Source organism: Anser brachyrhynchus (assembly GCF_964034855.1).
Source record: "Anser brachyrhynchus genome assembly, chromosome: 4".
Lineage (NCBI taxonomy): Eukaryota > Metazoa > Chordata > Aves > Anseriformes > Anatidae > Anser > Anser brachyrhynchus.
Genome location: NC_137698.1, coordinates 32,492,484 through 32,518,781, shown reverse-complemented (window position 1 = coordinate 32,518,781; position 26,298 = coordinate 32,492,484). Strand labels below are relative to the sequence as shown.

At 41.2% G+C, this 26,298-nt stretch overlaps 2 protein-coding genes across 2 annotated transcripts in view; both read left to right on the top strand.

Annotated features, from left to right (window-relative positions):
- The window catches only part of LOC308194778 (uncharacterized protein), a 62,064-nt gene extending 55,033 nt beyond the window's left edge, over nucleotides 1-7,031 (top strand). Inside the window, exons 19-20 of the mRNA XM_080591093.1 lie at nucleotides 3,778-3,868; nucleotides 4,971-7,031. Of these exons, the coding sequence (XP_080447219.1) occupies nucleotides 3,778-3,868; nucleotides 4,971-5,045 (166 nt within the window). The 3' untranslated portion in view covers nucleotides 5,046-7,031. The remainder of the gene's footprint in view (nucleotides 1-3,777; nucleotides 3,869-4,970) is intronic.
- Nucleotides 7,032-10,206: 3,175 nt separating this feature from the next.
- LOC308194779 (putative RNA-binding protein 46) overlaps nucleotides 10,207-26,298 on the top strand; it is a 36,805-nt gene continuing 20,713 nt past the window's right edge. The window contains exons 1-2 of the mRNA XM_080591097.1: nucleotides 10,207-10,834; nucleotides 10,945-11,032. Of these exons, the coding sequence (XP_080447223.1) occupies nucleotides 10,277-10,834; nucleotides 10,945-11,032 (646 nt within the window). The 5' untranslated portion in view covers nucleotides 10,207-10,276. The remainder of the gene's footprint in view (nucleotides 10,835-10,944; nucleotides 11,033-26,298) is intronic.

Below are 26,298 nucleotides of genomic sequence, written 5' to 3'. Positions count from 1 at the left end.
TTGCCGCTAAAGACTGAGGCAAAGGCGGCATTAAGCACCTCAGCCTTTTCCTCATCCTTAGTAACTAGGTTTCCCCTCGCATCCAGTAAAGGATGGAGATTCTCCTTAATCCTCCGTTTCGCGTTGATATATTTGTAAAAGGATTTTTTGTTGTCTTTAACGGCAGTAGCCAGGTTGAGCTCCAGATGAGCTTTGGCCTTTCTAATTTTCTCCCTGCACAGCCTCGCTACATCCTTGTAGTCCTCCTCAGTGGCCCGCCCTTTTTTCCAAAGATTATAAACCCTCTTTTTTCTGCTAAGCACAAGCCGCAACTCTCTGTTGAGCCAGGCCGGTCTTCCTCCACGCCGGCTCGTCGTTGGGCACGTGGGGACGGACCGCTCCTGTGCCATCACGATTTCCTTCTTGAGGAGCGCCCAGCCTTCCTGGACTCCTCTGCCCTTCAGAACCGCCTCCCAAGGGACTCGGCCAACCAGCGTCCTGAGCAGCTCAAAGTCAGCCCTCCGGAAGTCCAATACAGCAGTTTTACTGGTCCCCTTCCTGGCCTCGCCAAGAATAGAGAACTCTACCATTTCGTGGTCACTCTGCCCAAGACAGTTTCCGACCACCACATCTCCCACCAGTCCTTCTCTGTTTGTGAAGAGAAGGTCTAGCGGGGCACCACCCCTGGTAGGTTCACTGACCAGCTGCGTCAGGAAGCTATCTCCCACGCTCTCCAGAAACCTCCTAGACTGCTTTCTCTGTGCCGTGTTGTGTTTCCAGGATATGTCTGGGAAGTTGAAGTCCCCCACGAGGACAAGCGCCGACGATTTTGCAACTTCTGTCAGTTGCCTATAAAACTCCTCATCCGTCTCCTCATCCTGGTTCGGCGGTCTATAACAGACCCCGACCAGGAAGCTAGCCTTGCCGGCCTTCCCGCGGATCCTAACCCACAGGGATTCAACCTTATCATTCCCAGCCTGGAGTTCCACAACATCAAAAGATTCTCTAATGTAGAGAGCCACGCCACCACCCCCTCTGTGCTGCCTGTCCCTCCTGAAGAGCCGATAGCCAGGCATTGCAGCACTCCAGTCGTGGGAGCGGTCCCACCACGTCTCCGTGATGGCAACCAAGTCGTAGCCTGCCTGCTACAGCTTTCATCCTCAGTTCTGCAGTTATATATTTCCATTATATAGGATTGTATCTCTATTAAAACTTCTCGCAGATATACAGTTCTTTTTGAGGATTTTTGAAGAAACAGAATAAGAAACTTTTCATTTCTGGTCTCAGGTCAGTAGTTTAAGAAGGATTGCCCATTTATCGTGGGAGAACTTGCTGGTTTTGTCTTCTCTCTCTAAAGTATGGTTATCTTCTCTATCTTTTGAGAACATTCCAGTGCTCAGAAAAACAATATGACAGCTGATTCCTTTTTATGGGATATTTTTACTAGGAGCTGAAAAACAAAACTACTTTTTTGTGGGTACGGATGCTTTTAAATTAATTGATTTTTTTGTATGCGTATTTGTTATATGGGGGGAAAAAAACCTCATGTAGCTCTCTACAGTATATTTCATGTGCAAACATCTTTTTTATGTATTCAGCTTCTGCTTTTCTCTTACAGGAAGAATGATGTCTTTTTATCAATATAAATGCAATAAACAATTTTTATAACATAATTTCTGTGTATTTTTAACAGGAAATTTACAGGGAAACATAACTTCTTTGAATAAGTATGGACAGCACTTTAAGGGAAGTAGTTAAGCAGTCCCCCCCCATTGAGCATAAGCATAGGAGTTTAGCTACAACAGTGAACTTTCATTATATTATTGGTTTCTGTCACAGCCTTATTCTTTGAAAAGTTTGTTTTCTGTGCTTTTAAAAAGCAGCTCTTAAACATTATGTAATTGTGCAATTCAATCAAAAGCTTTTCTTTTAGATCTCACTCAGTTTAACTTAAATTGTTTAATGATGTTGGGTAAATGCATGGCAACGTGATTGGTGTACTGTTGCTGCTTAAGACTATTATGATGGTTGTTTCTTTGTAGGTTTTTCAGAGTAAAATTTACAGTCTAGTGTTTTGGTAGACCTCTAGTTCTCATAGCATATCGTCATTTGTAATTTGCATAGGGTTTTTTAATTGAAAAATTTGCAAGGTTATCTGATCTGGTGGTTGATTATATTATTAAATTTAATCAGTTCCATAGATGACTTATTGTTGAAATTGCTTTATTTTTCATATTCCTGTTGTCTGGTAGAGCACTGTTGGATTAAAAATATAAAATAATTTTAAAAAATAAAATCCTGCTTTCCCAGTGAATATGCCTTTTAAGCATGATAATGTTGCCTGGCAACCAGATTTAAAGGCAGATTAACAGAATGAGAGCAGCAAATTTCTTGCTAATAACAGCTAATAATGTTAATAATAAAGAAGAATGAAAGAGTAGAATGAATAATGACAAATCATTTCCTGGGAGTTGGGTGCAGACATACTGATTGGTGCTTGCAAGAGCATAACGAGAATGAAGTGTTTGCCAGGCTGTTCAACAGAATCATAGGTTGACCACATTTGCTTCCACGAAAGGTTTAGGTCATCTCCCAAGGACACAAGGGCATGCTGAGCAGTGAGTATCACCAACAGCTGTAATTTTCACAGTGCTAAAAAGGGATTGGAGAAAAACCTCAGAATGACAGAATCAGCTGTACAATAGTACTTCAAGAAATTACATCTCTTTTGGAGGACAGATTTTGAAGAATCTGTTGCAAACGGAGGAAGATCAGATAGATGACTAAAGAAATACAGGCAGCGTTGGAGGAAATATGATTTAAACCGTAGCAGTCAAAACATTCAGAGCCATAGTAAGAGTTGGACAAGGTCTTTTTCAGTTACTCATATCTTGCCGATGTTCTGATGAAATCTTTTACTAAGGAGGAAAAAAGGAAAGCCATCAAGTCCTTAGATAAATAAAATATTGCAGGAAAGCAAAAACCAAGAAGCACTGGAAGAGTACAGGGAAGAAGACAAAACACTGAAAAACTATGAAGGTATAGGAAAATGGAAATACGATATAGACCTATTTATGGAATTTGAAATAGCTTTGTTAGGAAACCACAAAGCCATTTGACAAACTTGTACAAAAGTTTCTGAATTGGAGCTGCACTAGCCAAAAGCAAGGATGGAAAAATGCTTACAGAGGCAGGCAGTGGAACAGAAAAATGGTCTGTCACACTAAAATAAGATAATTTTATCTTAACAAAGCACATGGCTCCAGTAGAGTGTTGAAGTGTAGCTTTACTTGTTATTTGTTATAAAATCCTCTATGATTAGTTGTAAGAGTTTGAGTTAGTGACTCATGGTTATTTCTCAGTAATGGAGAGCATGACTTCCAAATCAGCGGGCAGACGTCAGCAAAAGTGAGTTCTGGGAACAACATGATTGTATTTTTTAGTATAGGAAGTAGGAAATATTAAAAATACTTCTGTCTATTTTGTTAACTCACACTGGATTTGAACCTCTTGCCTATGGAGCTTTCTGTATGGAGGAGGAGGAGGGATCCTCTTTTAAACCTGTTAAATACAGTTGATTTGGGGTAAGGGTGAGGAACAAGAAGTCAGGGAAAGCCATGGGTTAACCATCAGTTAACTTTTAGACTTGAGTCATCAGTGAGGATGCTACCATGAGCATCCAAATTTTTGCATGTTATCTTTTGCTTCGTGTGCCGTTCAGGTTTTTTTTGTGTGTGTGTTTTCCTCCAAAATCTCCTGGAGAGAAAAGAGAAAAAAAAAGTAAACTTTATTTTACAGGTACGAGTTGCCAGGAATCCATGGATTAAATTTTGTTCTGAAGAATTCCCTTGGTGGTGGTGGCATAGCATCCCTGAGAAGTGACCCACAGGCATGTATTGATTTAATGCACTTATCTTTTGTGACTAGGTATCCCACAGTCTCTTCCAGCTTTATGAGCTGGAACAGTAAGCTCTTGTTTTTGACTCTTTAGTTCCTATTCATTTCCTATTAGTATGCATTATCTACTTCATTGTTTTAAGGTTTTAAAACAGCATAGTGAAGTAGAGAGATGATTTAGAATATCTGGTGAAAAAGATATGTACAAGATAACCGATCTGAAGATTCTATTAATAGTTTGTCCTTACCTGTGGTTTTAGATGTACCAGGTAAATAAGCTTTTTTAAAGGCTGTTTTGGAGAATATCAACTTACTGCACAGTTGTGATAATGTTTTTCCTAGTACACACAGGAACTGTGTACTGACTCCTCTAGCTTAAACCATGACTAATATAGTTAAATTATTATTAATATAAATCTGAAAGAGAAAAATACATGCATAGGAGATCTTTTGTGTTGACCACATTATGCGAATATAAAATTATTTTTTTGTAAATGTAAATTTTGAATATTAAATATTTGAAACATCTAAACCTGATGATGAGATCTCTTAACATGGCAGTCCTATAGCTACAGTAAAGCGCAGTTCTACCACCACAGGCTGAGAAATGCTCAAGTGTACAAATAATCTCAGGGTAGTCAATAGGTTTGTTCACAAAGTGAGGTGATGCTAGGTATGAATTGCATAGCAGAGTTGAATAATAATCAATAAATTGATTTTAGCAGTAGGTAACAAATTGAAGGAACTATTCAATCTTAAGGATTAAATGCTGGAAGACTTAACTGTGTAGTATTTCTTGTTTGCCTCACTTGTGAATTTATGTAATTAAATGAAAAGGTAAATGTAGCATATGGAAAAAGTATAATTTGAGTGAATATATAATTCAAGTCTCGATTAAAAACTCACCCAAAATCTCTATAAAGGTATGTAGAGGTAAATACACATTAAACATGTAAAACATGCTGAATTCTTACACTGATGAAAGGACTCTTACACTGATATGAAAAAAAAAATCCCATATTAAACTGTTTTGATTTACAGAGGTTATATATTTAAATAGAATGATGAAGTGTTGGTTGTTTTTTTTCTTACAGGGCAAAGCACTTGGGCAGATGCTGCTGGATTTCCAGATTAAAAATGTTCCTGATTTAAAATCACTGATAGAATAACAGGTGTTTGATACATATATTTTTAACACTGAGTAGTATACAAAATGTTATAAAGAAGAACTGGCTTCTTAAGTCAGACTTATAAAAGCCACAGAGGGGAAATCAGTGACAGTTCTCTCTGAGGCTTAGTTTAAATGGCACAGATTAGCAACTCTTTTGAGTAATAGCAGACTAATAGCTTTGTCTGTGACTGATAACATTTCCTGTCTAGATAATACATTGGATGAAGAATTAATTTATTTCCTGTAAAATAGAATTAAACAAATTGCAACATTTAATTATGAGACAAGATAATCTTTGTTCCATGATGAAAATTGCCTCCTGTTCCGTTCATCTCTTTTCCTTCTCTAAATCTTTATTTAAAAACTAAATGGACCAATATAGTTGAACTCCTGTCAACTGTATTTGACCTGCGCATAGAGCGAAGTTAGGTAACCTGATGTGCGTCACTAAGAAGTTAGCACTGGAGAACAGCTTTCCCTATAGAATCACAGAACCACTAAGGTTGGAAAAGACCTCCAAGATCACCTGGTCCAACTGTCCCCCTACCACCGATATCACCCACTAAACCATGTCCCTAAGCACAAGGGCAGTATAGGGCAGTAAAGAAATGTAATTGTTACCATTTCATAGTGACCGATAGTAAATACTGACCTTTGCTGGTGATTCACTGAACTGCCAGCACTTTGTCCAATTAATGAGATTACTTTACTGTAATTTCCAACATCTTACTAATGAATCCATCAGTTAAAAAGCACTAACCAGTAACAAATTGCGATTCTTGGCAAGGGAATCAAATGGAAAATGCAGACAGGAGAATGGTGTGAGCTACGCTATCTGCTCACTCTCTCTTGTGATGAGGCAGTCCTAGCAGGGAGAAGGGGGGACCAGGCAGTGCATGTGTGCCTTGTTTTCTTTCAGGCCTGCTAAGTGTTCATTTTGCGTACCAGAGTCCTGTCTGGATTAAGTCTATTTGGCTGTCATTTGCATTGGCTTTCCCACAGAATGGTCCGCAAGCCTTCCACAGAAACGTTTGTCTCCTGCTGTGAAGGAATGAAGTGCACTCTTGTTTCTGTTCTGACTGACAGTTACCACCTCTGCATTTCCTTTTTTGCATCCAGCCTTCTCCCTAGCAGCAAAATATTACTACCATGTTCAAACTAGGATACTCCTAGACTGTTTCACTTACATAAGCAGAAACTCTTAAGATTCTTGTCATGCTGCCTATGACAATATCAGGATGCACATTCTCTCCCAATAGCTGTCTGTATTTCCTCCACAGAAGCCATATGAATATTACTCTGTATGTTCAGACATATTTTATTCAGAAGTTAATCTTCCCCTTTATTTTGGGGAGACTGTATTACTTGTTTAGTGCTGACAATGAGGTGTTACTAATAATATGGAAAAAATATGAAAAGTATTTTGTAAACCAAAACTCTCTTCAACTTTACTAAATCTCAGTCTGTGCTATTATTATTAATTTCCTTGCCTTTTGATTTTAATGAGGACTGCACAAGGAATTGTTCCCACTTTTTTCTGTGGTTTTGTTCATTAGACTTGAAGGTATAAGTGAAAGCTTTATCCATCTAAACATGTTACTCTCTTAGCCACTTGTAAGTTCTACCTGTGTATTCAGCATGGTTCAGTCTATTTGTCACGAAATGAGTCAGTTGCAGAAAAGTATCCAACTTTATAATTTTAAAGGGAAAAGGCTGTGCTGTTTTTATCATGTTTACATTCATTGTTCATTCAGAAAACTTGTTAATAATTTGGAAGCCTGTTAGTTTAGCAAAACATACAAAGGTATTGAGAGGAAATTAAAAAAAAAAAAGTGATAGACCTCAATAGCAAACCTACAAGGATAAAAAGGCTACAATAAATATATGTAGTTTACTGTATATGCTGCTTACGTGACTCTGTAAATGTGTATGCAACTGTTTTAGAATTAAAGTATACATTTATAAGTATTAATTTGTTCAAGTCATTTAAGTTGTTTCTTCTCCTGGAAGACAGTGCTACTTAGTTCAGAGGTTCTTAATGTTCTGTTTGGGGGTTGTTTCACTTACTTGCAATTTCATGCTTTGCCTTGTTGGTTCCCTTCTTCCTTCAGATTTTCTCTCTTCTGTCCCTGGTCTTTGTTAAATACAAAAACTGAAAAGAGCAATATGATGTTGTAGAGGGTTGGTCATTTACAGCTCTACAATAGAGTCTGTAAATTGTTTAAAAGAACTGTACGGTGTTCAAGTGGATTGGATATGGGAATACAAAGGGGTTTTTTATCTGTGGAATTGCCCTTTTGGATGCTGTGAAACCATCCTTCACAAACATGTTTTCTGTCCATTATTTCTTTCAGTGCACCAGCTTAAATCAAGTGGCATTGCCTTTCAGATACTTTTCTTGCAGAACATATCCTCCAGAAATCCCTATCCAAAGTTTTTATCCTCCTTAGTATGTTCTGAATTCATGATCCTGTACTTGTTCCAGCAATCCCAGCTGACCTGAAAGCTTGTTAAAGCTGCATTTGCTTGTTAATCTACAGTAGAAGCTGAGCAATTGAAAACAAAGTTTGATTAAAACAAATTGTACTGGAAGGTGAGCGTGCATGCAGCCAGCATTGGCTTAACTTCAATCAGTTAACAAATGCATTTCGCTTGCTTGTTAAACCAGGGCTGTTCCTCTTATAAGCAAGTACTTACCCTTCCAATTGCCTTTCTTTCCTGCTTTTTCCCTGTTATGTTACCTGTGAGGGCAGGATGGAAATAATGACTACAATTCTAAAAACAAGGATCCTTCTGATGTACTAAGTTTTTAGTGTAATGGAAGCTGGCTCACACCTCTTACCTGGGAATTTGTTGTGCTGCTGCTCAAATGCAATACAAAACAAAGGCAGCATTTTTTTCAACTCCCAAATCTTCATTACTGTCTCTTATGTAAATCTCAAGAATAAATCATGGGGTCTATCATGAAATTGTTCTGTAGCAGCTAACAATCCAAACAAGTACTTTGTTTGCTGTGTTATATTTAACACTTCAAATGATTTTGCCAGCTTTGGGGCAATTTAATCTGTCTATTGAAGGTACAAAAGTTACAGCACAAAAGCGATCCAAGAGGATGGGAAAGAAGTCAGCCACTGGAGTCCCAGTTTGAGACAAAAAGTATGTTTTCAATTTAGCCATCTCCAATGAAACGATTCTTACACTAAAATATGTTGCTTTTTTTTTTTTTTTAACCTTTGAGCAGAGTAAAAAAATAATGGTAAGTATACATTTAAATTTTGTTTTGCATGGTGGCCATTTGAAAGAGGTGTTGCAACCCTTGGAATTTGACTACAGAAAATGGCGTGTAGGTTTTCCTTTCAATATTCTGAATGGTTTAATTCAGAAATGAGTTCGTTATTGTATTAAGCATAATTCAGAAATGAGTTTGTACTAAGTGTTTTGCATGCTCAGACAGTTTCAAGGTAGTGATGAAGCATTATTGGGATGGCGTTCGCTTGCTGCCACTGTGTGTGTGTTTAGCTGGAGGAGTGAAGCTGTTTCACAGATCTGTCGGCTGTGTGGTGCCTTTAGTGCTCATTGCATGGGGGTTTCTGAACCTGAAGGTGAGCAGTTTGGGGGGCAGAGAGAGACAAAGCTCATTAGTGCTTTGGGTATGAGGAAATTATCACTGAAGAAATGTCACATGTATCACCTTATTTCTTTGAAACCCTCCCATGCAGTAAGACTTCAAGTCTCCTCCTCATTGTGATTCCTCTTCTTCGGTTTCATCCTGGCTTCCTCTCTGGATTTACTTGAAATGGACCCTGGTGATTTTGGGGATTAAAGCTCACTAATGTTAAGAAAGCAAACAAAGGATGCCTCCAAGTAAAAGATCCAGTTAGGAAATAGCTGTTTCTGTCAGGGAGTTCAGCTGAATTCCTCTCCCTTCTGTTGTGTAGGACAGGCTTTTAATTTCTTCTTTTTCTCCAAAACCTTAAAAATGAACTGAAATGCAAAGAAAAAACTGTGCCTGTTTTTATTTACTTGGAGGCATGAGCAAAAGCCTCAGACCTTCCAAATATGTTTAAATATCTGGATTTTAAAAGATTTTAAGTAGCTGTGTGGCTGGTGGCTAATCCACAGGGTTCCTACCACCACCATGAACCACATCTACAAGGTATTTCCTCCTTTGTGAGTGGTGTGGGATGCAGTAGGGGGCTTGAAAGAGAGCTAAGCCTCTGTTGCATAAAAATTTGGCTGAGACTCTCCAGAGGAAATCCCAAATGCCTGATCCTATTGATTACAGGCCAGAGCCGCAGCACTTGTTACCAGTGGCTAAACAAGGTTACTGTGGACCTCTTGTTGCAGCTGAACCAAGCAGAGAATAACCTTGTGTTTCCCAGGAAATGCTGGGAGCAAGAGGCAAGGGGGAGGGTGATACCAGTGCTCTCGTTTCCTGTTGATGAGCAGCGGGGTAACCCACACCCATGACATATTTTCTTTACTGGGGAGTGGTGGAAAAATCGCCCTGGGTCAATGATAAGCCACATCGTTCTTGTCCCCAGGATCCTCCCTGGGCCTTGGCTCAGGTGGTAGGAGGCTCTCAGCTGCTGGGTCCTGCCTGTCCCCTCTGCCTTTTATTTGTGCTGGGGCTGTTTCCTAGGGAAAAGGGAAGGGATGTTGAAACTTTTTTTTTTTTTTTTTTTGCTGGAGTGATCAAAGGAGTCCTACTGCTCGAAGGCCTTGCAGGCAGTGTCTTGGCCTTAAGCCACAGTGAAAGTGGATCACAGAAAGCGAGTGGGGAGCAAAAAGCAAATTGCTGTGTGAAATGGGTTTGTCTCCGGTGAGGTGGGATGGTATTAGACAGCAGTGTTGCTCCTGGTTCAATGATATTACACGGGGCACTGCAGCAGCCACAGCCAACCTGCTGGAAGGCAGCGGGATGGGGAAAGCCGCACCTTCAGCCCCAGCGGGTTGTCGGGGCCAGGGGGGCTGTGGCCGCAGAGAGCGGCTCCTCTGCGGGTTTCTTGCCAGGATTTACCCCTCAGATCCACGGAGGCTGCTTCCCCGGGGCCACCCGCCGCCCTGCGGCCCGGCGGGGCGGTCTCTCCCCGCTCGCCTCTCTCCGCTCGCCGCTGGCCCGGTGGGCTGGTCCCGGTGGCCGCCCCGCCCCGCCCGGCAGCCTAGAAAAGCGGGGCCGGGTGGCGGGGCCCTCTCGGCGGCGCCGAGGTGTCCCGCGGCCGGCCGGCCATGAAGAAGGCGGTGCCGCAGGCGGCTACGCTGCTGCTGGAGAAGCTGCTGCTCCTCGCACACCTCCGGCCGCTGCCCGCCGCCGACACCGACCGGGGGGAGCCGCCGCCGCCGGCACCGCCGTCGCCGCCGCCGCCGGCCGCCGGGTGCTTGCAGCGGGGCGACCTGCTGGAGGTGCCGCGCACCCTCTTCGTCCACTTCGGCATCTACCTGGGCGAGAACCGCGTGGCCCACCTGATGCCCGACATCCTGCCCGCCCTCACCGACGACCGGCGGCAGATCCAGCGGGTGGTGACCAACAAGCGCCTCATCCTGGGCGTCGTCACCAAGACGGCCAGCATCCGCGTGGACACGGTGGAGGACTTCGCCTACGGCGGCAGCATCCTGGTCAACCACATGGACCGGCTCTTCAAGGACCGCCTGCTGGGCAGCGAGGAGGCCGCCCGCCGCGCCGAGAAGCTGGTGGGAGCCACGGCCTACAGCCTGCTCTGGAACAACTGCGAGCACTTCGTCACCTACTGCCGCTACGGCGCCCCGGTCAGCCTGCAGACCGACAAGGTAGGGGGGCGACAGGGAACCGGGGGGCGTAGCGGGGAGAAGCCCGTCTGGTGTTGCCTCCTGCCCCTCTAACCCTGCCGCCCTGCGTTTGTCTGCGTGCTTTTTTGCAGTTCTGCGAGACCGTGAAGATGATCATCCGCGACCAGAGGAGCGTGCTCGCCTCAGTGCTGGTGGGCTTGGCGGCGGTGGTCTGCCTGGGCCTGGCGCCCTCTACCACGCTGCCCACCATCCTCGTTACCTTCTTGCTGTGGATGGCAGGCTGACAGCCTTCCCGAGGGCCCGCGCACGGTGCCTGTATATAGGATGTACACTACTGTATTTATAAAAGCACAAATTACTCACTGGCGTTGTGTAACGTTTCTTAACCTCGTGTGCTGTTTTCCAGGACCGCTGTGTCTGGCATACAGCACGCAAGGCATAGCTTACTGTGTAAGCCGAGTAATAGATTTCCTGAAAATCTCAGTTGGTACATTCTCATGCACCCTTAAAATCACTAAAAAGTAGGGGTGTGATGCAATTCTGCTCCTTGCCTGTAGCCATAATTGATTCTGCTGATATCCTTCATGTACTTTAATTTCTTAGCTGCATACCTGGGTGCCTCAGCTATTGATAAAATGGACAATGCAGTGCCACAAAGCGATGGATGTTGAGAACAAACTACTTGCCTCTTACTTGCCTTTGACAGATATGCTTAATATTCAAAAGTTACTGTCTTTTTTAAAATATCCTTTAGGGGAGGTACAAATAGATAAACTGCCTCTCTCTGATACCAAAAGCACCCCTCGCCTGGGTGCTCTGTGCTGCAGTAGTGCATCTGGCTGCGGTCCTCTGAGTTCCCTTCTAGGAAGTGCTCACAAATCTCTCATTTGTATTGATTGCATAAACACTTGCTACGTATCGAACAACTTTCAAGGAAAGCCTGCAATACCTCAGCATTCTGCTGCTGGGAGTGGTTGGTATGGCTACAGAGGGGTTCTCAGTGGTACGGGAGGAAAACAGTTTGCTTTTTGAAAGCTAGTGTCATATAAATATCAGAGATTTCCAGTCTTCCAGGGCATGTGTCTGGGAGGAGGAGGAAAACAAATATGAATGCCCATCTAGTTCCTACTTTCCCATAGCAATTGGAACTACATGGGTGCTGTAAAGCATCAGGCGTTGGTGCAGTTCCTGTGGTCACTGTATTGTTTTGGATATTGCCTTAAAACACGATGCCTCTTTGTGGAAGAAGGCATATTTTTATACTTGTCTGTTGCAAATAAGTTGTAAGCCAGCAGTCGGTGCTAAAAATCTCCAGTGTTTATGCCTTTTTATCAAGAATGTGTAAAGCTGGATTTGAAATCAAGTTCATCTAATTGTTTCAGTGCTAAAAAAAATACTGTTTTGTTGTCATTTTTCTTCAGCAATGTCTTAATGTATGCAGAGAAATTGTTCAGCTCCTGGAATGGCTTGCTATACATGCGATTACACATTCATGCACTATGCTCACCTTCTTTTCTAGTCAAAGGCAAATACTACGGTGTCTTCAGCAAGGACTCAAGCTCAGATTCACTTCTTTCTCAGCCGTGTTCAGTATCCTGATCAGCTCTGCTACCAAAATTGCCACTTTTTCCCATTTTTACAGTAAGACTCTGTTTAGCTATATTATAACCCCCCTTCTCCCTCCCCTAGACCTACAGCTGTTTGAAGATTGGGTTCTTGAACTGTGAGTCTCCTTGGCCGCTCTCTAATCGTCTTTCTTCTTCTGGCTCCTCTGCTATAACCGACAAAGAATGTAAAGACCGGGGTGAAATTCCAGTCTCATAGGAAACAACAGCATTATTGCTGCAGTCATCAACTGAGAGGGGATTTCAGCCTAGCTTTCAGGACACGATCAGTCTGCAGCCCAGCTCCAAAGCAGTTGGATATCAATTACTGTTGGGTCCTTGTAAACAGCTTCTGTTCTGCTTTCAAAGATTGTAATGCTCCACATAACCATGGCTGGTAACCTTTTTAAAGTTGAGGTTTTTTTTTTTTTTTTTAAATCTACATGAATTGCTTTTTCATAATGTATGCATTAGTAATATTTACGTTAAATTCCAAGGTGTTTTTTTTACTTGCTGTGCATAAGGTATGAACTGTAGTCACTACTGTAATTATATAAATAGAATTTATTCATTTGAAAATGTCTAATGGTCTCTTGATATGGCGTATAATGCTGTAGAATTTCTCTTACATATCCCAGAAGGGCAGTGAACAGTCCATTAACATGCAGTTACACGGTGTCTGATTACAGGTGGGCTTTTATTTTCCCCTTTATTTAGCTGGGATTTATAAGAATTCCAATAATTCTTATGATTCACTTATACAATAAACAGCGGGGTCATGACCAGTAACCAGATTGTGAGTGGGATTGTTGGAAGGCAGAGAAATATTCCTGCTCTAGGAACAGTTTTGCTGATGGTGTTGAGCAGGAAGCATTCGGATTAATCTTCGGGACTAAACTGGGATTTTCATAGGGGTCTCTACAAAAGAAATGAAGCCAGCTCCTTGTGGACTTACAGAAGCATTAGTAGAGAACTTTCCTTCAAAGCAAAAAGTTTTAAGAAGCTTATGAAATACTATGAAATAGTCTAGGCTATCCTGCTGGGTCTATTCATCAGAGACCAGTAATAGCATGGGTAAAGGCATAGAAGTTCAGCTGCGTGGTAAGGAGCTTTTCCTATCAATAGTAATTCTAGAAGAGATCTGGAAATTTTGTGAAAGTCAGGCATAAGTCAAATCAGTCATAGTCTGAGGGGAAAAACGACTAGCAGGCATGAATTCTCATGTTCAGCTCAGCGGGTGGTGTATGTGCTCTGAAATATTTTGGTAAATGTCAATGTCAACTTTTTTCTGTAATTACTTGAGTAAAAATAAGCACTTGCCCTAGGTGGAGCATTGCATTTCAGGCTTGAGCTCAAGCTATCATGCCATTGAAATGAAGGAGCTACTTATAAAAGAAAACCACGGAAAACTGTGGAGCAGCTCCGCTGCTTAAAATTGTGTGCATTTAAGAGCAGCATTGTTCATTGGTGACTGTAAGTGGTGGTGATGGGAAGTGTAAATCTGGAGCTGCAGGTCTTCTAGTGGTGGGGCTGTTTTGAAAAGTTGTGTGGTTAAGCCTGGATGTGTAACGGGGGAGTGTAACCATCACCCCAGTGCCACTGGGAAATGCAAGACATGGAGTGAAAAGGATAGATGTTTCACTTCGGGCTTTCCAAAGAAAACAAAAATAAAATGGGCATTCATAAGGCTCGAAATGTTTTTACAAAACGTGTGTTTAAAAGAAAAAAACAAAGTTGCTAAATGGAGAAAGCCATTAGAACACTGAGCTTTCTGTTTGTGTTTATTTTAGCTCGGAGCGTAAATGATTACTCATTTTGTGGGTGAGCACAGCAGTCATCTGCTGCTTGATTTCACCTTTGGGTCCTCCTGTGCTGAAGGAGAGTGCTACATCGAAATACCATTGAGGCTTTTAATAAAAACAAAATCATAGCAATACTTGCTGGGGGGGAGGGAATTAAACCTGTGTGACTTGACATCATCCAGACAGGTTTTAGAAAGCAAGCTGCATCTACAAGAAACATTACAGCTGTGATCTCTACGTATTTATTGCATGTTCTCACATTGAATAAAGTGTCTCACACCACTGAAATATCCAGAACTGTGTTAGACGGTCATTAGCTAGCATCTCCTTTTACCATTGAAATTGAAAAGCTCTCAGGTGACACTCAAAGCCATTTGTGATGTGGGCTTTGTAATTGCTCAGGACTGATCTCGCTAAGCACTTAATTGCCGAGAACAGGCTTCCTGCTCTGAAGGGAAGATGCTATGGCTGGCTCTTTGCTGGAGTGCATTGCACTTTCTGGTAAGCGTTACAGAAAGCTTTCAGGATACTGCACTATAAAATAAACCATCTCCTCTACCGTAGGAATATATCACAAAGTATTTGAGGGCTGTTTTTTGGCATATTTTCTTAAAACTCAATTCTTGTCTGTGTATCATGCCATAGCTTCACTTCTGAAGTCAAGGGAACGCTTAGGGTACGGTCCTGAGTGCACAGAGGGTGAAGGGGAGGAAGTGGGGCAATCTTTAGGATACTTAAATCACAGTCACACTGACTGCAGCACAGCAGCTCTGTCTGGGACAGAACTGGCGGTTTTACACTCATAGCAGCTTCTGTCTCACAGGTTAGAAATCTTTTTGTGAGGTGCTTTGTAGATTGTTTGTTTGTTTGTTTGTTTCCCCATTTATTAGAGTACTTTATCAAGCCCTGTGCCCATGTTTTACTTGCTACCTCTTCTTTATAGCATATCTGTGAACTGGAAAAGAATCACTGTCTGCTCTGCGATAGTGTGATTTTGATCAAATCAGCTGCCCAGTCCCCTACAACTGCATCACATTCAGACTGGGCACCCAGCTTTAGGTGTTAAGGCAGTGAAAGTGGGGGTGGTAGGTAATGTAGGTTTTCTTTTACTTGCAAAGTCAGGGCATATTAAGCATGCTGGAGGACCAGTCAGTGAGGGCTGTGTGCCTGTGAAGAGAGACGCTGCTTGGTTAGGCATGATGGGCACAATGTGTCTGCTCTCCTGTCCCCAGCTGGAGCTTAGGGGGCCTGAAATGGGGTTGTGTTAGGGCTGAGACTAAGGAAAGGCAAATTAAGCTGTTTAAATCGAGAATTGCACCATAAATGCCACAGGCTGTAATCTAAACTGCTCAATAAAATGGGCTAGAGTCCATCTTTTGACACAGTGGTGGTTCGCTGTGACTCATGCCTATATAGCAACACCCTCACCAGCACAGCGTGGCTGCGCCTCTCACAGCTCTTGGAAGCTCTCCCCCGGCCTGTGCTGTCCCAAGGCGAGCTCCAAGAGAGCACTACTTACTGTGGGCTGCATCTGGGATCATGCAAACAGCCAAGTAGTATGAACGACCACCACACGAATAGACAAACCTGTTCTATGACCTCCTTTCATTGATTAACCTTGCCAGAATTTTAAAGTAGACCTGGCTTTGCCCATTTGTTACCAAAAACCTTGAATTCCTTCATGGAGCAGCATTTGATTGGAAATAGCATTACAATTTTCTTAGGTGTGCAAAAATGTGATGTCTACAGCATTTCTGGGGACATGGGAAGCCTGGACCTAGGACCTTCTCAGTCTGCCTCCAGGAGAATCACCAAACTTTGGATAAAACTGTGAGGTGGCTACCCTTCACCTTTCCTAATTTTATCTTATGATTAGGACAGCTGATGATTGAAGTACTTTTATCAGGTTGGGCAGCACCTGTGGCTCCGAGTTTGAAGGACAAAATGGCTCCCTGATCCCTCAGAGTTGGAGCGGGTTCTGTTGCGGCTCTGTGTGTTTGGCACCCCCAAGAGGGCTGTTGGTCCTCATGGTCTGTGGGCCCCAGTGAGGTTCTGAGTGGGAACCAGGTACCTAGGCTTAGTCAGGAACTAGAAATGCTACGTTTGGGATGTTTTCCTACTTTGACACAATGTGAGCTTTCACACAGAAATAAGGAAGAGCTATCAGGTTGGATCACAGGTTTGCTGCTTTGGTGTAGCAGGATTTTTTGGTAAAGTGTTCAGATACCTGCTGTAACTAACTATTGCCTTTAGTTTTTTTTCTCTTGCTCATTTTATTTTTTAAATTCTTTCCTATGTCTGTAACTGAGACAACAATCATCTTCCTGTCTTCTTGCCAGCTGCAAGACTTGGTTAATATTTCCATAAGGTTGTGAGTTTCTTGCATTGGACATACCAAACAAATGAAATACCTGGGTCCTTACCAGAAGGCAACCTTGTTGCTTGTGAAACCTGAGTTTTCTGTGAGGCTAAGGAGATATACTACTTTATATAATTAAGAATACCAGCAAATTAAAGGTTATGCTCTACTAAACTTGTCAAGCTACAATATTCTGTACAAAGCTAATGTTCTGCATAGTCTTATGCCAGACTCAGACTTGCACCTGTGTTCTTGCAGTTTTGTTGAGAATACCTGCACACTTCCACGTAGCACTACACAGAAGCACAGGGAAGAGTGGGTCTATTACTGCCACATAGTAGGAAAGAAATTAGTAATTAATTCTACTCGAAAATGGAGAGATGTGTGCGTAAAGGTAACGAGAGGTCTCCCACACCCCTGGTTGAAAGATTTAGGGAGTTAGGGTTAGGTGTTAAACACAGTAACTTTTGCTATTTCCATTTGTGAACAAGACTGTACTTAGCTCCAAGGAAATGCTCAGAAGCAGGGAGGCTCCTGGTTTCAACCACATGCATTCAGAGTCATTCTAAGCAATGTGTTCGTGCACAGTAGAAGTAGCCCGGAGCCAATGATGGCATGGTGGCCTCCAGAATCTGAAGCGTTATAGCTGTGGAAAACACACAACTGCATCTAGCCTTAGGGGAAGAAGGCTATTTGGTTTGACATCATGCTATTGCATCTCTGTTGCTTGTGGAACCTGAACAGATACCCTCTCGTGATCCTGTCCTGTTTTGTAGTCATACCAGCTCGCCTGAAGTATGAGCTTAAGCTCTGATTCATGCAAATATGCCCCAGACTCTCAGTTCCATGCCAAACCTCATGTTATTCATGAGTTACTTTCCACAGGCTGTAGCTCAGCCTGTTTCCGAGGAGTCCTTCCTGAGGTATCTAACTCTTCCAAGTTTTGGAGGAGAAGACTGAATGTATTACTCAGGGCTGAGAATCATCCCAGACTGGAAGGTGTGTAAGGCTTAAAGTGTACTTGAAGATGTAGCCCACGACACAGTCACATTGCTGTGTCCCATTCCTTAGTCTTCAACAAAGCTTGGGAAGCTCCTCTGGATATCAAGCTGTGTAATAGATTAGGACATGACCTGGACAAACAGAGGTAAAAGTAACCTCTCCTCATCGAGCGCATCAGCCATTGAGCACTGACAAATGCATGGAAAAGGTGTGACACTTTATTTTCCTTTAGGTTTTACTCCCAACTTCTGTTGGCTAGCAGACTGCTTTGGTCACACCGTAAGAACAACTCAATTGTCATTCTAAATAGTTATTTGTATAATTTGATCATTTGCAGACCAGGGTTAGACTAGAAATGCCTTTCAAAAACTTGCCTGGAGAAAGCAGTATTTCTGCTTGGCCAACAAACTGAAATTCCAGTGAGGAATGGAGCATTTCTATTTCTGATATCTTTGAGCAATTCCAGTAACTCCCAAACTGTAAAAGTATTGAAAATTATACAGGCAGTAGACCTGATACATAGTCATGAAATGCATTTCAAAATTATAATGAGGTTTTTATGACTTGTAAAGAGTTTTTTACAAGCAGGCTGAAAATATCCACCCAAACCAGTTATAGAAATTACTTTCCCTCAATAACTTTCTAGTTTGCATTTTCAGTTTAGGGAATGTATGTGTTAAAATCTCTCTCACAGACAGTACTCAATCCTGCAATTAAATACAAATCTGTGTTGGCAACAATCATTTTTTCTTATGGGAAAGACACTGAACTTGTGACGTTAGTTGTGAGCTCACTGTATATCTGAGCAGGAAGGGAACATGGGACAGGAGTGAGACATCTGCTTATACAAAAAAAACACATTTGATCCTAACAAAAAAATAGGTTACTTAAAAGTTTAGAATACTTTTTTTTTTTTTTTTAAAAAAATATCACTTTACTTGCAATGCATATTTAAAAATACCCCAGCAGGACACGTTCTCAGCAATTCACCAGACCCACCACCAAGTACATGGTACTCCAAGCTTTTTTATTATAACAACATCATTCAGTTACATTTCTTCCAGCTAAAATCAACAGTGGCTTTGTTACTGGCTTCACAGGGAACAAGACTAAGTATGACGTACTCCCTTCCATTCCCTGATCTCCCCAATATCTTGTGCCTGTGGCAATGTAATGATGATGTTCAGAAATAAACATCCTGATCACTAAGGAACTTGCACTGAATTATGATTTGAAGAATCTTACAGGCCATAAACTGAGCAGCTTTTTTATTTTTCATTGTTTTTCAAATCTATTCAGACGACTGCCTACAGCCAGTTGCTTCTGTGCTGCCACTTGCATTTCTACCTAGCTTTTTGCTAGTTTAGGCAATGCACCTTTCAGCTGGCTTCCCAAGGTCTTTTCCTGTGAATACAACTACTCCCATTATTTTTTAGGAAACTTGGACTCTCAATTCAGAGCTGAGACGAGCATATCCTTTACAACCAGACACTGTTAGCAACTTAACTACCTTTGAGGGCCCTGAGCTTATAGCGGAGGGCCAATTTTCTTCAGCAATATGGGAACAGAGGAATGAACTTGGCAATATCCAAAGGTCAGTTTAGCCCAATATCATTCTCTGTCAATGAGCAAGAGTGAGTGCTTAGGTGCAGGGTATGGGTACAGGCAGAGTCTTGATATAGTCTCAAAAATTTCCATAAGCAACAATTCATGATGTTCCTGTTCTGAAGCCTGCATTCATTACATCAAGTTTAATGCTCACCAATGAATTTACCCTACATGAACTTCTCTTATTTCTATTTTAACTTCTCTGTGTGGCCTCCAAATGGTTCAATGGCAACATTAGTTAGGATTTATACAGAAAGGCACTTTATTTTAAAATGACTGTCTGATGATTACATTAGCTGTTCTTCCCTTCTTTTACTACAGGGAACAATGAATATTCATTTTGCACGCCTTTTCTCCACTTAGCCTTAGAATTCTCAGATGTTCTTGGTACGGAACTCAGATTTAGCGCTTTCCACACATTCATGCTGGGATTCTTCTGAAAATGGTTCAATTGGCACCATTCTTACGGTACAATGGCTGCTTTAAAAAATTTATTACACATTACACCTCTCAGTCCCACAGTATCATGCTGGAGTTTCTTTAGCCTTGAATATGCCCAGCCCTGCCAGTTTGTTACTTTAAGTTTTCTAATTCCTCTTAAAGCGGCTTCTTTTGACCCCCTCAGTTTAGGACTAATGTGGGGATATATTTCCTGTAAAAAAGAATTGTGAAAACAGATGGCTTTACTGTGGAAACCTCTACCTTTTTTTTTTTTTTTTGGAATATTGCTGATATATATGCATACATATATACATACATATATATATATAAAGCTGTGGCTAATCACAGAACCACAGAATGGTTTGGGTTGAAAGGGACCTTAAAGATTGCCCAGTTCCAACCCCCTGCCATGGGCACGGACACCTCCCACTAGATCAGGTTGGCCAGGGCCTAGTTCAACCTCACCTTGAACACCTCCAAGAGTGGGGCATCCACAGCTTCTCTGGGCAACCTGTTCCAGTGCCTCACCACCCTCTTAGTGAAGAATTTCCTCCTAACCTCTAATCTAAATCTCCCCTCTTTTAGTTTAAAACTATTCCCCCTTGTCCCATCATTGTCTACCTGAGCAAAGAGTCGCTCTCCATCTTTTTTATAAGCCCCCTTTAAGTATTGAAAGGCTGCAATAAAGTCACCCCGGAGCCTTCTCTTCAGGCTGACCATCCCCAGCTCTCTCAGCCTTTCTTCATAGGAGAGGTATCTTTCCCCAAAGGCCCTTTCTTTATCATGTGTCAGTTCTCTGACTCTCTGGCAAATGCCTGACTTATGGTTTATTTCAATGAGGCTTTTTGTTATTAGCTTTTATGTTAGAAAGGTGATCTGAATCTTTTTTATCCTTGGTCCCTGGGGTTTTTGATGTAATGAGCTTACTGCGCTCCCTGTTTGGGAGAGTTGCCCTGTCTGAAGGGCAGCTCTCACAGTAGGCCTTCGCCCCCTGTGGCTTGGGGCATGGGAAGGAGGGTGGCTTTTCCCCGGTGCTCTGTGTGGACATGAGCATTGAAAATCCCCCATCGGTCAAGACCTCGACATGCTATGGATGATGCTGCACCACCTGCAACTGATGGGAGAAGGGAGTTGCAGGCCTCGCTCAAAGTAAGAACAGCCTGGGCTGACAGTCCTTCTGTTAAAATCAGCTAATCCCACCTAGTGGCTTTCCAGGGAAGGTCTTGCAATCTTTCCTTACCCATGTTCTCCCACAGCCACTTCAGCAGAACGCTGTGCCGGGCTTTTCAGCAAACTGGGATCACTTATTGCTGCCACTGGCCCATAAAGCACCAACCAGTACATCCCATGCTTTCTGAGTCAGCGCAGCTGAGTAAGTACGGCAGCTTACTGAGGAGGCGCAGAAATGTTTATGCTGAATTCCCGTTTCACTGGTGTAACACCTAACCAGAAATGGGGACAGGATGGCTGAGCTGCAGAAGCCTTTGATTTTCTTCTGTCCACAGTGAGGTGGTTCCTGGTTTATTTTTTTTATTGTAGTTTTGATTATGTCTCTTGGCCTCATAAGGAAAATAAGAGTTAGGGGGAAAAATATATATATATATTTAAATGCTTTTAAATAATTTAGTTATAATTTTTAAAATAATATTTAAATAATGTTGTTAGCTTTACTTAGTGAATAGTATCACAAAAATACAAAGATAAGTGATGCGTGTATAATATATGAAAGCATATAATATGTGTACCAATGAAAGAACCACAAAAAATGCAGGTTGCATTGTTTCAGACTTTCTTAATTATGTCTCTAAACATAGCACTATCTCCTTAAAGTCTCATGAAAAATACAGAGAAAATTATAAGGAAGCATCATAAGTTGTTTAATTGTAATTGGCATTGACAGTCCTGAGTTTCCCGAGCGTCCTGACTTAAAAGCTAGTTAGCAGCTCACAGCAGCTGGATAATAAATTAAAAGGATGTGAGCTTGATAAATCAATGCCTTTTAGGATTGTGAGAATAAACTGGAATTCAAAGCCAAGTATGAACAGCCTAAGGAAACAGTGGACATTCCACTTTTTAAGCTACCACGAACATACTTTAAATATTTCAATATAGGAAAAATAAAAACTGAATCTTGTTCTCCCCCGCTGCACTCAATATAATTTATTTCCAGAATGATTAAATATTCAATAGGTAAATCTTTAGTATACCTTGTAAACCTTCAGTTAATATCTAGGTCAGATCAGATATGACCAAAGACTTTACAGTTTGATGCCTGTTTGGTTCCAATGCTGAAACCATGTTATAAAACTTTCACAGAAACTACCATAAATTAAAATATTTTCTGACAATATTTGCAAAGAAACCAAAAAGTAAGCAGTGACTGAGAGGGAACCATCTCTGATCTTTCCAAGTCCTCCAGTGAGGACTGGGACACCAGTGGTGTGACTAATGGAAGCCTGCTCTGCAGCTCCTTGTGCTTCACATCGGTGTGGAAAGAAAATTCTGGTCTCAGGTTTGTTACAACAGTATTTCAAAAGTGCCAAAAAAGCCAAATTTCTTTAATTGCTGCTGTTGCAGACATGCAGGGGATATGCTGCCATTTCAGGATATTGTCTGCCTAAAAAAGAGATGGAAAAGCATTGTGTAACTGTGTAGAATCAAAAGACTGCAGTACTAAAGGAAAGGATTCTCTATCTCCTGCGGCTCTTCCCTCCTTCCCGTCCTATCTTCCCTTCTATTTTTTGACATTTAGCTCTTCTTTCACCAACCCTCTGCAGTGTCACTTTTTTCAGCAATTCCAAGCTGCTCCTTCCCTTCTCTGGGTCAGCTGCGTTCCCAGAAAACAGCCATTTCAGTGATTAAAGGTATGGTTTTGTCGCACAGGGTTTTGAGAGCAAGATACAGAGGAGGAAGAAAGCAATAGCTCTGGAGGTCATGAGGGAAAAAAATGAAGAGATTTTATACACCTCGTTATGTACATTTTACTTCACTGCACTCAGCGATATTGGTTTAAAGTTGGTTTGGTTCAATTTACTTCAATAAAACTGTTGATATTCATGTTGATCTAGGTGAGCACAGAACATGCTTCAGAATTTATATTTTTTTCATATTCATTGCACATCTGCATGTTAAAAATCATATGACGTGTGTCTTGAAGTGGTTTACAAAGGAAAGAAAACAATTCTGTATGATGATTTCTCTACAATTAACATTGTTGCCCCTAATGCTTCTTCCAGCAATATCAGATTTTATAATTAAAAAGGATTGCAGCTCTTCAGAGGCAAAAAGCTGAACAAGCGCAAATGGTACCTTTCAAGAAAACAGACCCTTCAGGCACGAGGATGCCTTGTTAGGAGGATCCTACTAAAACGGCTACTTGATGAACTGGAACCCAAAAGAAAGTGGAACGACTGACTGAAATTAAGTCTTTCTGGACAGCTTGGTATAATTAGATTTACAATCATATTATGTCTAGGTTTTCTACAAAGACCTTTGTTTAAACTTCAAAGGATGTCTGCTTCCTTTTAAAGTATTTCCACTACCTACATATCAAACCTGTCAGAGTGCAGAAATACTACATACCCTCTTTTCCCGCTCCAGGCCATAGTAAAATTTATTCTGACCAAAAGAATAAAAGAAAAAGAAAAAGAAAAGAGAAAAAGAAAAGAGAAAAAGAAAAGAGAAAAAGAAAAGAGAAAAAGAAAAGAGAAAAAGAAAAGAGAAAAAGAAAAAAGAAAAAGCTTATGCTTCTATTAAAACATATTACAACTGCAGTAGTAGTCCACTCCAGGAATATATGCTGGGGCTTGCTAGCATTCCAATGAAACAGAAGTTAAAAAACATCAAGGACTTCTGTGTTACAGCTACCTAAAATAACTTAAAGGAAAAGAAAAGCAACTGTCTGATGCAGTGCTATAAAATAAAATGTGTAAGAAAAAGGCCTCTTTCACGTTTTCAAATTTAGCCAAAGGAATAAATGTCATAATCTTGGCAGGACTCTGCTCTCATTCCTCATCCATCATTTTTGTGACAGTTTCAAAAAGACATTAATGAAGAAGCTAACTCTGTGTCTCCTTTATATTAAGAGGAATTGAATAAAGCTTCAGGGCAAATAGCACATTATTTGCAATTTTAGGTAATTTTCTAACCAGAATTTATGCCAAATACTTATGACTCTGGTAAAATAACCCCCAAAAAAGCTTCTATTTATCAGGCTTAAACATTAAACAGCTATGTACTACAGTACCAATTAAATAAGGCAGTAAAAACTAAGTTCTCTGATAAATAACAAACATTCTTCTGAGCCTGGTCCTCTTTCCCATCTTTTAGTAAATCTTCATTAAAAACAAGTGAATTAAAATATGTCATGTCTTTGGATGAGTGGTATTTATATATGGGGATGGGGAGAAGAGAGAGTAATAACTGAGAGAAACTGTCTCTTTGCTGTGAAGAGTTATCACTCCTAGAAATGAGAATTAAAATGTTCATTGACCTTCTCCTTCCACCATACCTTTACAAATGATGGCTACTGAAAAACGAGCTGTCTTTTGACTGCACAATGCAACCCGGTACTATGTGAGACAAAGGGGAAGACATGAAAGCAAGGCAGAATTCATTGGTGGCAGTGCCTATCTGGAGGAGGAACAGAGAAGGCTTGTCCCCTACAACTGTTCCAAGTTACTTGACACAATTACACGTTGTTAAAAGCATAAAATTAACTACATTAACTTTTTAAAATAAAAGATTGACTGAGAAGGTTGCTTGTTGAGGACTCTTCTAGCTCTAATACAAGAAAAGCAATGTTTTTTAGTGTTATCTGGGTTAAATAACTAGCTTTGTTTTAGCCCTGACATGTTTTCAGCTATGCAAAGTCTTTTTTTGAATACCTGAAGTTATCTGATATGCTGTTCGATATACTAAAAGTGTTGTATTCCCTTATAAATACTGCCTTACTGTTAGAAAAGACTTGAAAATATTAAGCTCAGATTTTATCACGTTTAACAAGTCACAGCAAAATCCAAGACAAATACAGGTTAGAAACAGCTGTTCATAGTAAAACTTAATTATACTGAGCAATTTGGATTGTCAGAAAGAAACAGCTAGCACCTGTGGGCAAGGGGGTAGTGAGAGCTCTAATACCCAATTAGCACATGTGGAACAAAAGAAGAAAAGGATCTTAATTTCTTTTAAATAGGGAGGGGTCAGCAAGAAAACCAAATGAGTCTTTAGTTCCTACAGCTGACTTTGATGTTTAATAAGAAATAACAATTAAGACTTTTTGGTTATTTTAGTTTTCTTTTCTTCATGTCATGCCATAAAGAGGAAGACCTGACAGCAAAGTTGTGTGTTTCCTTGAGATCTGCTGCTGTTGAATTACTGGAACGGGTTAAAATTCCTTACTGAGCAGCTGCTCATCAGCAAAGTGTAATTTGTACCTCAGAAATGGTTGTGCATGGTCACCTGCCCAGTAAGATGTCAAATTTGTGAAATTCAAAGAAAATGCTGAAGAGGTTTTTCGCTTAGAAGTTGTTCATGTTCTTTCAATTCTTTCCACTAGCAATTACAAATGAAACGCATAGGGTTTTCTGCCACAAAATGAGGAGTCTCCAAGGTAACAGTGACACTGAGTTACAGACAAAACACACAAAACTTTATTTACTGTAGTATACCTCTAATTCATTCCTATTAGAGGTTTCACAGCTGAGTTAGGTGCGGTCAAAAAACCAGCAGGCACCTGAACGAAAAAGGTGGCGGCACTTAATCTTGAAGGCAATAGCATTTTTGGCCATTCAGGACTTTTAAATGGTGTCGTATCATTTGTAAAATACACAATGAGCATATCATTTATGTAATACCATTATTGATAAAAAGATAAGCTTTTTCTTTAAAAAAAAGGAAACTCAAATAGGTAAACATTTAATATGCTATATTAAAATACAATTTTATGGTAGTATATATTTAAAAGTAGACTGCTAAAAACTCTATGATATATTTGTAATAAAGATGAATTTGCATGTCTCTAAACTAGATTTCTTGGGATTTTCTGGCATATTCAAAAGCAGAGTTTTTTGTTTACAGCTTAGGGAAGGTGTATAAGGAAGGAAGTGAAAGTCTTTGCTCAATGTTTCTTGGCAGTGAGTCTTTGGTTTGCTAGATATGGAAAACAGGCTACAACGCTTGGATAGCAACAAATTAAAGAACTTCCAGGGTAATCCCATACTTTTTATTGACAGCTGTGCACTTGATGCATGCCCATCAAAGCTCTGTGCCTGCAGTGCCTCTGAGGAGCTTTGATAGGGGATTCAAAGCAGTGCTAAAACTGCAAAGCCTTCAGAGCCCCACTGCTTTGGGAAGGGCCTAGCGTTGTTATGGCACTAATGATTATGTTATTAGGGCTGGCTAAAAATTGAACTACCACAGCAGGGATTGAAAACAGATTTATTTCACTGAAGCACTGCGGTGGCCAACAGGAACCAGCACAACAGTAAGCGCATGCGCGCATGCTTACACCACAGCCTATCCTAAAGGCCCAGATAGGTCTTCCAAGAGTGGTTGTAAGCCAAAAGATACAAAAAAGCTGCCTCTGAGCCCAAGGGTTCCTCCTGCCTAAGGGAGGAAAGGAGGCCGGCCCGAGGGGCAGCAGCAGACCACGCACGTCCCTCAGGTGGG